Source organism: Falco biarmicus, chromosome 4, assembly GCF_023638135.1.
Source record: "Falco biarmicus isolate bFalBia1 chromosome 4, bFalBia1.pri, whole genome shotgun sequence".
Taxonomy (NCBI): Eukaryota; Metazoa; Chordata; class Aves; order Falconiformes; family Falconidae; genus Falco; species Falco biarmicus.
In genome coordinates, this window is record NC_079291.1 from 23113735 (window position 1) to 23128693 (window position 14959).

General features: G+C 42.3%; 1 protein-coding gene across 4 annotated transcripts in view; it reads right to left on the reverse strand.

Moving 5' to 3' along the window:
* Positions 1–5007: 5007 nt before the first annotated feature.
* LOC130149110 (T cell receptor alpha chain MC.7.G5-like) overlaps positions 5008–14959 on the reverse strand; it is a 95936-nt gene continuing 85984 nt past the window's right edge. For all 4 annotated transcript variants that reach the window (XM_056338413.1, XM_056338414.1, XM_056338415.1 and 1 more), the window contains exons 4-7: positions 7609–7866; positions 7117–7164; positions 5824–5929; positions 5008–5349 (exon numbers count right to left, since the gene is read on the reverse strand). In XM_056338413.1, the coding sequence (XP_056194388.1) occupies positions 5319–5349; positions 5824–5929; positions 7117–7164; positions 7609–7866 (443 nt within the window). In that variant the 3' untranslated portion in view covers positions 5008–5318. The remainder of the gene's footprint in view (positions 5350–5823; positions 5930–7116; positions 7165–7608; positions 7867–14959) is intronic.

Consider the following 14959-nt stretch of genomic DNA (forward strand, 5'->3'; position numbering starts at 1 on the left):
CTGCAGTCTTTTTCCTATTGGTGTCAAATACAAAGGTTCTTCTGACACCCAAGTTACCCCAGGCATGACTCCCTGTTTTTACCCACCTCCCACCCTTTCTACCCAGCAGACTTTTTTCTGTGCCCGAGTTTTGGAGGAAAACAGGAAGTCAGTCAGTCATCGTGGCAACTCATTTGTTCCCTACCCTTTTCATCTCCCTGTTTCAGCTTCAAGGCTGTGGAAGATTTGGGTTAGGCTGTGGTTAGCAGTCATGAATGGGAGGAAGTGGAGGGTGTCCTTCAGCACATCCCCAGGTACACCTGTCTTCCCGCAGGCCTTCCCATGTATCTCACTGGTATGTGGGGCACAGCTGGATGTCCCAGCTGGACTTACTAGCTGATTAAGGTCTGGTAGTGATACAGCCACCCTACCACAGTGTTCAGTTCGGTGTGCTGATAAACCTGAGGATGTTGGAAGGGGCTGCCAAGCTGTATCAGTGCCTCAAACAGGGCTGCACCTGAGCTGTTCTGGGTCCATGGAGAAGCTCACCCTTCAGACTTAACTTCGTTGAAAATCCTTCCCCCTCTTAAAGCACTGTGAAATGCTTAAACACAATGGCTTTGGCTCTTGACTGTTGCCTGAGCCCAGGCTAGCTCCTGCGTTTAGGTCAAGTGCTTCTTTGTCCTGATGGAAAATGAGAGCCCTGTGAGGATCAGCTTATGGGCACAGAACAAGATACTAACCCCAGCTAGCCCCTCCACACCTTTGGCTGTAGAATTTACTGGGGTTACCTTCGTGCAAGAGGCTCCATCCTTGACGCTGATCCTGCCTCGGGCTTGTTTGGTTTGCCCTGCAGCTGAAACACTGGATAGGTAAATTGTGCATTAAGGCTATGTGACAAAGAAATGCTTGTCTGCTGGCACTCAGGAGGTAAAACATGGGGTCTGATAGCTTCACCCTCCCAGCATTGGATATGGCTTCTGTTTACACCATTTTCCTTTTAGCATTTTCAGCTGTGCCGCTGACAATAAACCCTTTAAATCAGGGGTCCTCAAACTACGGCCCACAGGCCGGATATGGCCCCCCAGGGTCCTCAATCCGGCCCCCGGTATTTACAGACCCCCCCGCCGGGGGTTGGGGGGGGAGACCAAGCAGCCACAGATGCCGGCCCCCTGGTTAAAAAGTTTGAGGACCCCTGGTTTAAAGTGTGAAACCTGGGACTCCTAAGTCTCTTAGCCTAATACAGGCTCTGAAGAGCGAGGTATGAGGGAGCAGGGTCTTTACTGTCTTAAAGGATGCTGTCTGGGTCTGTGGTAGGAACAGAATTAAGGTCAGCTCTGACCTCGTCACCTTCCTCCAGCCCCAGACATTAAGCTGGGTTTGTTTATAATGGTACCAGCGTTGTACCGCTGGGGAGCAGGCAGGGGACTCGACAGCATGTAGAGATTGTAAATGACCCACCGAGACCTTCTTTCCCATAAGAAGGGCCCTCTCCGAGGCAGACCCATGGCAGGCACCCAGTATGTTTGCAGGAAGAGGAGCAGCTCAGGCTGTCCCCTTTGCTGCTGTTGCAAGCTGCGAGTGCCTCCCTGCAGGTTTGTGCGACTCGGTCTCCCCACGGTTTGGCTTTAGAGAGAGCTCCAGGCTGGGACCCTCCTGTGGCCACGTCTAAGAACTGCACGGGAGTCTGCAGAAAAGGAACAAACGTGGGGTTTGCGGGGGGGGGGGGGGGGGGCTGTCCCCACCCCACCTGTTTTTTACCGGCTTGCAAAGCCTTTAGTTGCCATAAACTCAGCACTAGAGTTCAGGTCCTATTAGAGCTACTCCCATATCTGAATAAGCTTCAACAGTTCTATAGATACCTTCAAACGCTGTGCCTTGCTTATAACAACCGTGCTTGGGTCCCTACTCACACTATGGAAGAGGGCAAGAAGAGCGGCTGTTTCATGTACAGAGCTATGTTTGAGAGATGAAAAATGTCAAGGAGGGTTCTTCCTTCAATAAAACCCTCAGAAAAGATGCAAATTCATCTCTCACTCACAGGTGGGTGGGTATCAGGGGCAGGAGCTGTCATAGGGGAAAGGGTGATAGAGATGGACTATGGCAACATCTCTTTTCCTGTAAATGTGAGAGGACTCTCTGACCTGCTCCACCTTCCTCCTTTCTGTTTTGGGTAAGGAGAAGCGAAAAGATTTTTCTGCACAGATTAACAGCCTGTATCACAGGGTGCAGAAGCCTATCAGCAAATTCAGAAATCATACACACTTCTAAGGTCTCTCCCCACCACACTTTATAATGTATTTTCTCTCCTTCTTTCTTCTGCCTATGCTATACATAGCTCAATCTTTTCTGCTGTACCCAAAACAACTCCTCCCAGACCAAAGCGTAGGCTGCGGTGAGGGGACAGAAAGGGAGGGTACCTTAATCTCATTTGACTGTGGCTTGTGGTCTAACGGCTGCTGTTCTTTTCCACATGCTTTTCCTCCTCCGTGCCACATGTCACACCAGCCCTGCTCCCCCCACCCCTTGTTTGTGCTCCACTTTCCAGAGGAAGTGGTTTCTGCGGTAGGGCGTAGAGTAGAATCAAAAGGTGACCCAGATCTCGACTGTGGCGTCATGGAACTGGTGGTGCATCCCCTTCCTGCCCCACCTGGGCCATGAGACCCCTTCCACGTCCTGTCCTACTGTGTTATTTCCTGCCTTTGCTTTGCACTGTGGTTTTTCTTTCTTGAAATAAACAAGAAAGCACAAAGTTGGGTCAGGGGGGTGGGGGACAAGGGGGGAGAGCACATTGCAGTGGTGGGAGATTGAAAACCTAATATCTGAAAGTATCTTTGAACTAGACCTACAAATTCAGTGTTTTGCCGATCACATGCGAAGAGTTACTTTAGTAAAAAGTCTTTACCTGTACACTCAGCTTGCCACTTGGCAGATCTTATCACTTAGGTGGTTCAACCTGGAGGAGAAAAGACTGAGATGTGGAAACAAAAGCAGCACACTGTCCTTCCTCTTTGACCATATATATGGCTGAGAATGTGTTTGAAATGCAACACAAAAAATTTAACATGGATATTAATTTTAAAAAGTGATGCTAAAGGTAAATGAGTGTGGGAACTTTTCTTCCACATCTCTGAAGGTTTCTGGAATGAGGTTAATCAGTTGGAAATCTGTCAAATGCAATGACTTGTTTTGTAATTCAAATATGGTTTAGGCAGCTTCATCAAGCTGTCTTGTGACTGGTAGACCTCATCATGAATGAAACTGTAAGCTTCAAAATCTGCCTGGAATTTAGCGTTTAAAGGGCTGTGGGCTTTCTACAGCTAGAGAGAAATTAGAGATTGATGTGTCAAGGGAAAGGCAAGAGAATGAATCCCTGAACATCTGTACTATCAAATAATCAGGGTAATAGACCCAGACAGTTTGAAGTTGTTCCTTGGCAGGAGGGGGTCAGTAACTTGCCACCCTGTGACAGACCATCTGCTAAATGATCAGGTGGCAGCACCATAGCAGAGACCAGGGAGACTTTTTTGTGTTGCTGCTCAGTCAGATCCTGTGGCAGGGATGCTGGCATGGTCTTCAGATAGAAACCCTCTCCCCCATGAAGCACCAGGGCTTTTGACTAAAAGTATCTGAAGCGTAAGCCTTTCCAAAATCAGAGTTCCTTGCAACGGCTGTGAATCTAGCAGGGTGAGAAATATCCCATGAGGGGGAATCACCCCCATCAGTCTGGTAAGGCTTTCCCTGCCACTCAGTTTGGGCACTGGTGTGAGGTACAAGCAAGGTTCAAGCTTTGCAGGGAGGATGTGTTTCTTTCCAGAGCAATCTCTGGTGCTTCAGAAGAAGACAGAGAAATCGATGGCCAATCGATGTCCCAAAAGGAGAAAATTTGATTATCAGTCTTGCCAGTGAGACAGAACCTGGAGACACAATCCGGTCAGTTGGTGTCGTTAATGCAAAGCAGGTACCTTGTTCTCTAGCAGTGCTTGGGAGTGGGGGACATATACAGGCAGGGAGCTTCAAGCTCCTGTGTTCTTCATAGCAGTAGACATCTGCCTTCAAGAACCTGGACCACTTACTAGTTCTCCTACTGTGGGGAAGCCATATTTTACCATTATCTTCACATAGCACAGAGTCTACTCTTGGAGAAGTTCTCTGCTCCATTCACCTCTCTCCAAGCCAGCCGTGCTATTATCACCCAGACACAGCAAGGATGTCATGGAAAGGGACTTTGTCCCTGTCCCAGCAGTGGATCCAGTGCTGGGGTCCAAGTCATGCTGAAGAGCAGTGTCTGGATGCCCCTTCCCTCCTTCACCCCAAAAGCCAGTCTCATTCCTAAAGCTCATCTGAAGGGTAAAACAAGTTCCTCAAACTACAGATGGAAAAGACAAATAAGTTTCTTATTTTTTATAAGAATTGTTTGATCACAGCCAAAGGCCTAAAGAAATGCCAAGACATCAGTGTGGTTGCTAGTACAATTCAAGAATTAACAATGTACAAATTTCATATGCATGCACTATTTCCAAGATGTGTACGCATGAACAGGTAGATATTTCAGTATAGTTTTATGCAATGAGTATGAAAAGAAATTGGGAAATCTAAGGTTGTTAAACAAAAAGAATAAAAGTAGTTTGCGTTTTTACTAAACCAAAGCCAAATCTTAAGCTGGTTTAAATTCAGAAAATCTTAAGGCCAGATAAACTTTAAAAAATACTTTAAAACGTTATTTTGTTTGGTGATAATGAAATGAGAATTTCACTGAATTCAGGAAATTCAGGACTTCTGGAGACCTAGTAGCATATCTTGCCGGGTGGGGGTTGCGGGAGGATACCTTGCTCCGATCTAGCAAAAGATAGCAGGACATGGTTCCTAGCCCCTCAAGCCTCCCTTTGCTTTTCAGAGTGTTTCATTTGCAACTGAAATGGTGTCTGTGGGGCTACACTAATACCTGCATACCTGCAAGCTACCAAGAGTTGAAAAATTCACATTCAAGTGATATTTAGCTTGCAGTTTTCAATAAACAACACCGTCCCGAGCAGAAATCATGTGTAATTTTAATGCAAGTAATAATGTTTGGCAATTTATAGTTACAGCAAACTATGCTTCATGCAAAAAGAGGTATTGTCATGCTAAACCAGTCAGGCATCTAGGGGAGCAGAATGCTGAACATTTAAAGCTTATTTTTGAGTAGTTTTATAACAAAGCAAATAAAGTGATTTAGACTACAATGGCTGGCAAGATACACAGAAAAAGCAAGTGATATCCCTTGCAACAGGAATGCCTGTGTTCCCTCTTGTACACGATGCTCTGGTAAGGATTTTTTAGCAGGTATTTTTGGTACCTCAGGACTGCACCATCTGGTTACTTTCATTCCTGTTAAAAAAATAAAAGTATTTTAAAGTCATTATTTGGGATACAGTCGCAGCTACACAGTTGTGGACCTGAAGTGTCTACACAATAGAAAGAGGAGAAAGAGACACTGCACTAAAACTAATATATTAGGTCTGAGGTCTTAAAGTCAATAAACATCAAACTCCCTGATGTCAGGGGATGAACCTGATGGATGAATGCAGACAAGGGAAGAGGTGGATGTAGAAATAGATGAAAGAGATGTCTAGAAAGAAGAAAAAAGTTAAATTTGCAGGTGGATAAGGAAAAGTATACAGACTTGAGGGGTGTGCAAAACCAGTGATATGGCCAAAGGAGCAGAGGCATCTTACTGTTGGTAGACATAAGGTATATGGATAGACTGCACAAACAGTTACTACAGAGAGAAGAAACATCATAGCTAATGAACTGATTGAGATGTTTTCTGTCAGAGGTCTTACCATCCCCGTGCATACTCACTTTTTTTTCCGCATAAGCATCGTCATCAGCACATTAAAAATTATTACTTTCATTAAAATTATTTTCAGGCTCAGATGTGATAAGGACAACATGTTCAGATTTTCATCTGTAAAAGTAATAAAGAATGAAAGTCACAGGACAGCCTCACTGAGATATCCTCACTTCCAGACAGATTTAAAAGCACTTCTTAATGAAGCTGTTCCATTTTGCATGATTGAGTCAGCTAGTGGGAAGGCTAATGAGACAGTGAGCAGGACTCTCTGACTGATAGACTTTAATTTCTTCCAGCTCATGTTTCAAGGGCCAGGTTTTCATTCAATAGCCACTTAATTATCCAATATGCAAGTCTGCCAACATCTAGCTGATCTAATTACAGAGTATTATGAACCCAGGATGCTAGAGGCATCCCTCCTCCGTCTCCCTAAAATTTTTTAAGATGGGCAAGGAGAAAACAAGTTATTCAACATTTTATTCAAAGAACACGAAGTCTATTTGGTTTTTCTATTAATCTTAAATTGCAAAGCCATTTTCATTTGAAAATACATTTATCTATGTTGGGGAAGAAGGGAGATGTCATCAAAAAGTCACTTTATGTTTCTTTTTGACAAATTGTCTGAAATGACTGATCAAATCAGCCAAATTACTGATGAGTATTTTTCTGAAGTGGTATTTTGTGAACATTTGGCTGTTTCCTTCTCAGCAAGGCTGCATGTTTGCAAAAGTACAGCTATTATGCAAACAGGGCAAGTGCAAAGGCAGGCTCAGCTCCTTTGAACTAGCAGGAACCGCAATTGCTTAGGCTCCAGCACTGGCTAGTATACTCCCACAGCCATGAGCTGCAGCAAAGCTTGCTGAGGTGCACAGTATCTTTACTGCAACCCTGCTTCTGAGCACACACTGGAGAAACCACCTTGTTTATTAGGTGCTTGTACAACCAAAAATAAAAACAATGCTTTTGAAGTGTGAAATGCAGACAAACATCCAGCAAGGCTGACTCATATCAGTACCTTAAATCATTATGTGATGGGGTGTAGTTGTTTGGCTGGTCCTAGCATAAGCAGGTAGGCACTGGCTTACACTGGTCACATAAAACTACCAGCTCAGATCCAGAAGACTACATTAACCCAATGACTTTCAGCCTTGATGTTTAAAGCCTGTTGGGCCCTTTTGGAAATTTCCAGTCTGATTTTTTTGCTCCAACAGGAATTCTGCAAACAAGGAACATTAGCAAAAACCTGGGGAGACATTTCCTCTAATCAGGTCAAGTTTACTCCTAAAATGCTGTGTACATACCTGTCCTGAAGTGTAGAGATATCCCTGTAACGCAGACAGTGCTGGCACCTGCAGATAGTAACAATAAATTTAATTAATAACAGAAAGGTACTTCTTCATAAGTTCATAGAGCTACCTCTACTTAGAAGGGCTGGATTAGAGTTTCTGGCCAGTAAACCCTCCCATAAACACCCATTTCTGCTGTTTTCAGGACAAGCATAACATATGTTCTAATTAAACTTTGGTGTCTCATCAGACAAAGGAATTTCAAGCTTTTTAATCCCCATAGTGTGATTTTAAGATCTCTCTGCTGTGACAGTCTACTTGACCCTTAATCTTGTTTCCATCAAGGAGGAAGGCAAAAGAGAGCAACAAGGCAAGATTCCTCTGGAGTGTGGAAGCATAATTCAGCATTGCTTGCAGGATTGGGAGACGTGAACAAGTCATGCTCATACTAATAGCACAGACACCAGAGTACTTTAGCCATGTACACACATCCAACAATGCCATTACCACTTTCAGGATCCTCAGCCTCCAGTTCTCCAAAGCCCTCATGATTTGCACCACACCACATTTTATCTTTCTTGGCCCAGTACGTTGACAGGTAGCTCGCTTCTGGTTTGCTCTCAGATGTTGTCACCTCCACAACAGCACTTGTCTGCTTATCAGTCCCTTTAAGCTTTCCAGGGGAGTAATCTGTGATAAGGCACATTTCCAAATCCTCATCATCTTTAGAGATCAGCTTGTATACCGAAGGAGATGGTGTAACATCTGAAAATGGAGAAGAGGCATTAGATGAGAGTACACAGTCATAGTTACTTCAATTTAATATACAGACACTTATGTGAGGTTTTTGCATGATTCCGGTGGGAAGTTGCCTGGTCATAGGGATCTTGTACTAGGACACCTTTAGAGAACCAAGGCATCCACAGCAGATGATGCAAGAGCTACATGAGACTTATGTTGATTTATATTGTGAGACAGAGAAAGTCATCAGGCAAGATCCCTAGAACATCTCAAATGATACTCACGTGGGCACCCACACTCTAGATGTCCATATCTAACCTAGTCATCCCTCTCTGTAACAGCTCAGTCCACTTTGCTCTGCAGCCTTGGCTTCCTTTTGGATCTTGTCTGGGGTGCATCCAGGACTTGTGTGTAATGGGCAGAGAGCACTCTTGCTTCACTGCTACAATGACATGTAATGTGTCTGGAAAGAACTGAGCAGCTCAGGGACATTCTGCCTTTTCTGCAAATGTGTAGTCAAATCCACCACTGACATTCAAATTTCCACTTCTTTTGCCTGTCCTGCGGGACTGTGGATAAACTACTAAGTCTTAAGGATGTCCACATTTACCAGCAGTTTAGCTAATTTTGTTCCTATGGGAGAAAGCTAGGAAAGCCACTGCAAAGAACACATGGTTGTATTTAGGGAAAGAAAGACAAAACAGATTAATGTTTCATTATGTTTCACCATCTGACAGTGGTGCAAGATTTTTTTTTACTAGATTTTACCTTGTAAAAGAGGTGTTTGGGGAACTAAAGGCTGCAGATATGACACCTGGCATCTATTTCTGTTTTCTTGCTTCAAATCTGCTAGCAAGTCAGACTAGGATTTTCCACACATATCAAAACGCTACCTGTGGTTAAATTCTTTTATGCGCATTTAGCTTTGTAAACTTATACTTTAAGCATACATTTCATCTTGTCCAGCTCTTGAAGTCTTATTCTTTGAAAAGGTGCTTTCCTAAATCTTTGTTCATGTGTAATAGTAAAATGGCATGTGCATTGCAGTGCTCTAACAACGAACAGATGAAATATCATTAAAAACATACTGTAGTCAAGATGCAGATTTGGGGCTCTCAGCACCCCTCTGGCTGCATTTTCCATTTGACTTCACAATCACAGGTTTGAACCGGAGCTTCAGTTCACATTTATAAACTAACAAAGTGTTATCATGTAGGATTGAGAGTTTAGATTAATATTTGCTTTGTCCCTGTTCACACACCGCACTGAGAAGTAGTGTATTGTAGCGTATTGTATAGGGTCTTGTAGAAATACTAAAATTGTATTTTATTATTTTGTAGAAATTATTATATTTTAGAAATACTAAAGACCGCATATCTCTCAGAAGAAGAAATTTGAATTTCTTCCTATGCAGACAGTTTGGACTAAATCTTGGCTTTTAGAAAGTGTCTCAATATCTTATACAAGTGAAGATCCTAGTTCTATTACTGAGGTAAGTGCTTTTCATCTGCTCAGTTGCCAGTTGTCAGCACCTCAGAGAAATAGCCATACTTCTTTATTAGTACGATCTCAGAAAAAAACTAATCCACAAAGCCTAATGGTTCATTCTCTGGCCCTTCTGAATTGCAGTTCACCTATCCCAGCTTTGTCCTGGCTTTGAAAAACCTGATGAGATTGTCTTTTTCTAAACTACACAGGATATGGCCTAATGTACGTTCTGACTCCCTCAACCCCACTCCTCACGTCCCATACTCCCAGTTACTGTTTTAGAAATAGATTTCAGTGATTGTCTGTTAGAGAGAGGAAGATAGGAGCAGATTAAAAGCTTGATGGTAGATCCCTGTATAAAGTACAGATAAACCAGGGTACATCGTTGTCGTGGAGTACATGGATATGAAACAGAAGAGGAGGAACTGATAGAGCTGTTCTGCTTCTCTCTCATAATGAGTATGATGCTTTCTGAGAAGCTACCTATCTACCTTTCTCCAAATTAAGGTGTTTTTCTCCCTTTCAATCTGTGCAGTGCTTGTATCTTGAGCAGATAAAAATACAAGTTCTGTGTTTTTCAGGCAGCTTCAGCACCATCTGTTTTGCAAAATACTCATTTCTCATTCTTGCTCAGAGTGGCTGCTGGCTTTGTTCTGGTACTAGAGTCTTTTTCTGGTAAATTCCTTTGCATATTTGCACACTGTTTTGAAAGTCTGCAGATAGTCTTGGTAAATATCAGCTATTACGACCACAGCACTGTGACCTATGTTTCCTATTATTCTGTCTCAATGAGTTGGCGGATGTGTTGGAGATACTGTATAGATATTTATGACTATGTATTTGCAGGAAAGAAAGAAAAAAAAAAGATAGGTATTTGCAGGAAAGACTGAGAAGTAAATCATGATACTCCTAGCTGTCCACCCTGCCTAATTTCATCTTTACTGAAGGATATCTTCCAGATGAAGAACAGGAGCTGTTGAAATGCTATTCCTGACCAGTCTACAGAGGAAGCCAATTCCAGAGTCTGATTTCAGGGAGACAGCAGTAGAAGTCTGTTCCAACATCAGACTGAGACATACGGCTTTTTTTCCAAACAAGCTGCAGTAGTAATCCTGAAGTGGTTTAACAGCTTGTATTACACAGAGATTTCTCTCATTCTCCATTCCTGCCAAAGCAAACTCTGAATCTCTGGTCAGACTGGAATTGGTGTGATAGGGGTCTTTGATCCTTTTACCATTCCTCAACCTGAGACACAGTATTCCATGGCTAGAGTAAATCTGGAGCTATGGCCCAACTCAGAGGAAATATATGCCCCCTCACATACTCATACAGGCTAATCCTGACCATAAAGGAGCAACTCTAATGACTTAACAAGCACTTTAGTGATGTCTTCCAGCTGTCCTCCAATGGAGGTTCCAAAAGCTCTACCAGAGGTCTTTTGTGAAATCTGCTGGCCCTGCATGGATGATAGGATGTCAGCCGCAAGGCTAGATGTCCACATTTGGTATCTGAACCTTTCTCAAGACTTCCAGTGCTTGTGTCTGGAGGCATTCAGATAAAAGACGCCAGATCCTAGTGCAGCATCAGCTAAGTCATCTGAAGTACAAAGACTGCACAGAGATTCAATATTTGCAAATGTGAGTATATTGCTTCACTTACAGGGTTCAAGCATCATTCTGGTCTCCATCCCAAAAATATGTTTGTTGTTGCCTCTGTAATTACACTTGAGGAAGTCAAACCACAAAAACCATCCAAGGCCTTTCTCACAAACCTTTAAAGAGGAAGATTTCTAGCTGAACCAAGACTAAAGCTGAATTAGTAGAGGAAAATACCCAGTATATAAGGAGAAATTAAGTGTTCAATGGACTAAATAGTTCTCTAGTATCAAAACAAGATAAATTCTGAGCTTATAGCATGTGTCCACATTAAGGAAAAGTTGAGATTAAGTTTCCTTACATTTCATAGTGGGAAACAATGCCTTATTTGTGTTCATGTAGAGATTTACTCATGCATCACCTAAACTGCAGGAAAGATTTACTATGATTTCCTTTGCTGCTCCTGTCAACAATGTTAAAGAAAGATTTTGGGGGATCAGAATGAACAATTCTGCTTATCTAATCCACCCTTTAAAGCTCACAGGTGAATGAGATGGCTTAATCCATTTATCTAACCATTGTCTGGAAACAAAAAGACTTGAAATGGTTGCTCATGAACCTCCTGAGAACCTGTCACTTTCACAAAATACCTTTGCATGCTTTTTCTTCGAGAATCAGAGTGGGTTTTACATTTCCAGAACAAGTTTTCAATTTTATATGCCACAGTTTTAGTTTCTAGGAAAAAATTTATAAACTCTTAGAATGGTTTGAGTTGGAAGGGACTTTAAAAGTCATTTAGTCCAACCCTCAATTCAAACAATGTGAACTAAAAAAGAAGAAACTTTCTGAATTAGAGATTAGCTATTCATGTAGCACCAGCCAAAAAAACAAACAAACAAACAAAAAAAACCCCACACCAGCCACATTTGTTTAATGAGTAAGAAAAAAAGCATTCAAAAGAATCAATCTAAAATCCTAGTCTAAAAAAAAAAAGTGGAAGGTAATTTTTATGTTGATAGCAAAAAGGCAGAAGAACTTTTGATCTTACAGTTGAGGAATTGCCTCAGATGTAGATGTCTGTTTCACAGCAAAATCATATTCTTTCCTGATCAGTCTATTTAATGGGTATATTTAATTAGATTACTTATTTGGGATTTGTGCCATTTCCAAAAATTACTCTCCTAGCTCCAGATTCCCACTCACCTCAGTCTGAATCATGCAAATACTTTAGTCTAAGCCACCTGGAAAATTTCTTCACAATGCAGTGTGAAACTAAGACTTAACCATGAACCAGAGGTATCTCTGAATTTCGCCCCCCCCCCCCCCCCTCAATTTAAGGCAAAACACTACTACTGTCCACCAAGACTCAGAAGTTGATATGCCAGCATCATGAACCTAAGTGTCAATGATGCTGTCTCATTTCCCACTATTCCAAATCTCCTTGCTCCATCTTCACAAGCACTCTGCTGATAAATAATCCTGGGTTCATTTTCTTTCAGCCTTAACTCCTCCACTCATCATCTAGTGTTTATGTTCATTCTCCCTAAAGGTAGACCTATTCAGAAAGACTAACCAGTGGACACTCTTCCTGCTCTCATACCTTCATAGCCCATCCTGCTCCAAATCTTATTCACCTGGGTTGACGTTAAATCTAGTCCCTCTTCCAAACACAGATGTACTGTATCTTTCGGCTTCCCGCTCAACAAGAAGCCATTGCAATAAATTCCTGCCTACCAGCTGCATATTCCAATGGCTCCTCATCCAAAATATGTGAGAAAGCTGTCTACCAGAGGATGACACACAAAGATATTTGAAATTTCATTTCATCTTTTCAAGTTTCTAAAGTATTTTAAAATATAACTGAGGAAAGGAAAGGAGTTACCATACATCACAATTGTAGCTCCCCTTCCAAATACAATTTTTCTAGTTCCTGACTGCTCACCCTGTAACATCAGTTTTTATAGATATAGTAGGGGACTTCATTTCTGGATTTATGAACCAAAATATCATGGCATATGCTCTTAGGCTGAGTTTAAAAATCCACTCTCTATGGCATTTAAACATGCAAAAATCAAGTCCGAAAACTTTAAAAGACAGAAACTCTATGAAAGTGCTAAACTGTTTGTGTAGCATTCAACCATGTGTGAACTGTTTGCAGCATTCTATGTGTGACTGCACCATGCCATGACTGTTAAGCCTGTGTGAACATTACCATTTTTTCTAGCAGTTCTTTCCTGCAATGCGTCACTGCCACACCATAGCCAAGCACTACTTGGATTACAAGACAGCATCTCTATTCCAACTGGTTTTTGTTAAAGGAAGCTGAAAAGAAGTTGAAACATCCTTCCACAAAAATCCCTAGTCCATCTACCCAAGGAAAAAATTATTTGCAAGTCCTAGTCTTAATACCAAACAGAAAGCTCAAACGTACTTGGAGTAACAAGAAGTTGCGTCCCGGTTCCAAATGTGAGTTTCGTATAACCCTGACTGACACACTGGTGTCAGTCTCTACAAAAATGTAGACAGGTTATTGCGATGCATGACAACCAGGTCAACAGACATTCCAGAGCAGGGAATAACTTAAGGCAGCATTGACAAAACACATTGATTTAAGTCACCATCAAAGTACCAAAGAACTCTACTAGAAAATTATCAGGAACAGAATGTTCATTCATTCACTGGTTACAACTGTGTATTACACCTTGCAGGGCAGTCCTAGGAACAATCTGCTTTTCCATCTGCAACATCACCTAAAATTCTTGTTCACTGTACTGTGTAGTTAGGGCCGCTGCCTTCCAGTGCAAGTTTCCTCCTCAATGTTTCACCATTTACTACTCACCTGGCTTGACCACCAGTAAGGTTCCTGTTCCTAATGCCAGCTTGTATCCTTTTCCACCCCCATAATTCACATGACCCAGGAAAACTTTGCAAGAACCCCTTTGATCTTGGTTACAGTTATCTCCTTACAGGTTTCACTGGCACATTGTAATCCTCTCTAGATCTTAGAGCTTCTCAGGCAGTTGTAAAGACAATCTGAGCCTTCTAACTCTGTCAGGATTCCTATACCCTCACTTACGTAGATATGCAGTAGCAGAAGTAAGCATTAAGTATGGCCTTGCAGCTACGACAGCGCAGTAACTCTGGATTCAAGTCCCAGTCGTGAACAGAATCCACTTGCAATATTGTGGATAATATAGTATCTGTACATCAGACAAGCCAGATAAAAGGCAGCCAACGCCCATTCCAACACTAATACCAAAACGAAGCATACTGTTCCTTGGTGGGATTCTGCTACAAGCAAAAAACCAGCTAAAATGGTGATAATCACCATAAGTGGGTATTTTCAAAATCATAGAATGATTTAGGTTGGAAAAGGCCTTTAAAGGTCATTTATTCCAATCCCCATGTAATAAGCAGGGACAACTTCAACTAGATCAGGTTGCTCACAGCCCTGTCCAACCTGACTTTGAATGTTTCCAGGGATGGGGTTTCTACCGCCTCTCTGGGCAACCTGTTCCAGTGCATCGCCACCCTCATCATAAAAAAAATCTTTCTAATATCTAATCTGAATCTATCCTCTTTTATTTTAAAACCATTACTCCTTGTCCTATTGCAACAGACAGAAAAGTCTGTCCCCATTTTTCTTACAAGCTCCCTTTGAGTATGGAAACGCTGCAGTAATGTCTCCCCAGAGCCTTCTCTTCTCCAGGCTAAACAGCAACAACTCCCTCAGTCTTTCCTCATAGGAGAGGTGTTCCATCCCTCTGATTATCTTCCTGGACCTCCTTTGGACTTGTTTGAACAGGTCCATGTCTTTTCTGTGCTGAGGACTCCAGAGCTGTACACCTCACCTGAACTGAGTGGAGGGGCAGAAATGCCTCCTTCAACCTGCTGGCCATGCTTCTTTTGATGCAGCCCAGGATACAGTTGGCTTTCTGGGCTGTGAGTGCACATTGATGGCTCATGTCCAGCAACATATTATATATAGCCTGTAATGGTTTTACTCCAGCCAGCAAAGTACCATGCAGCCACTC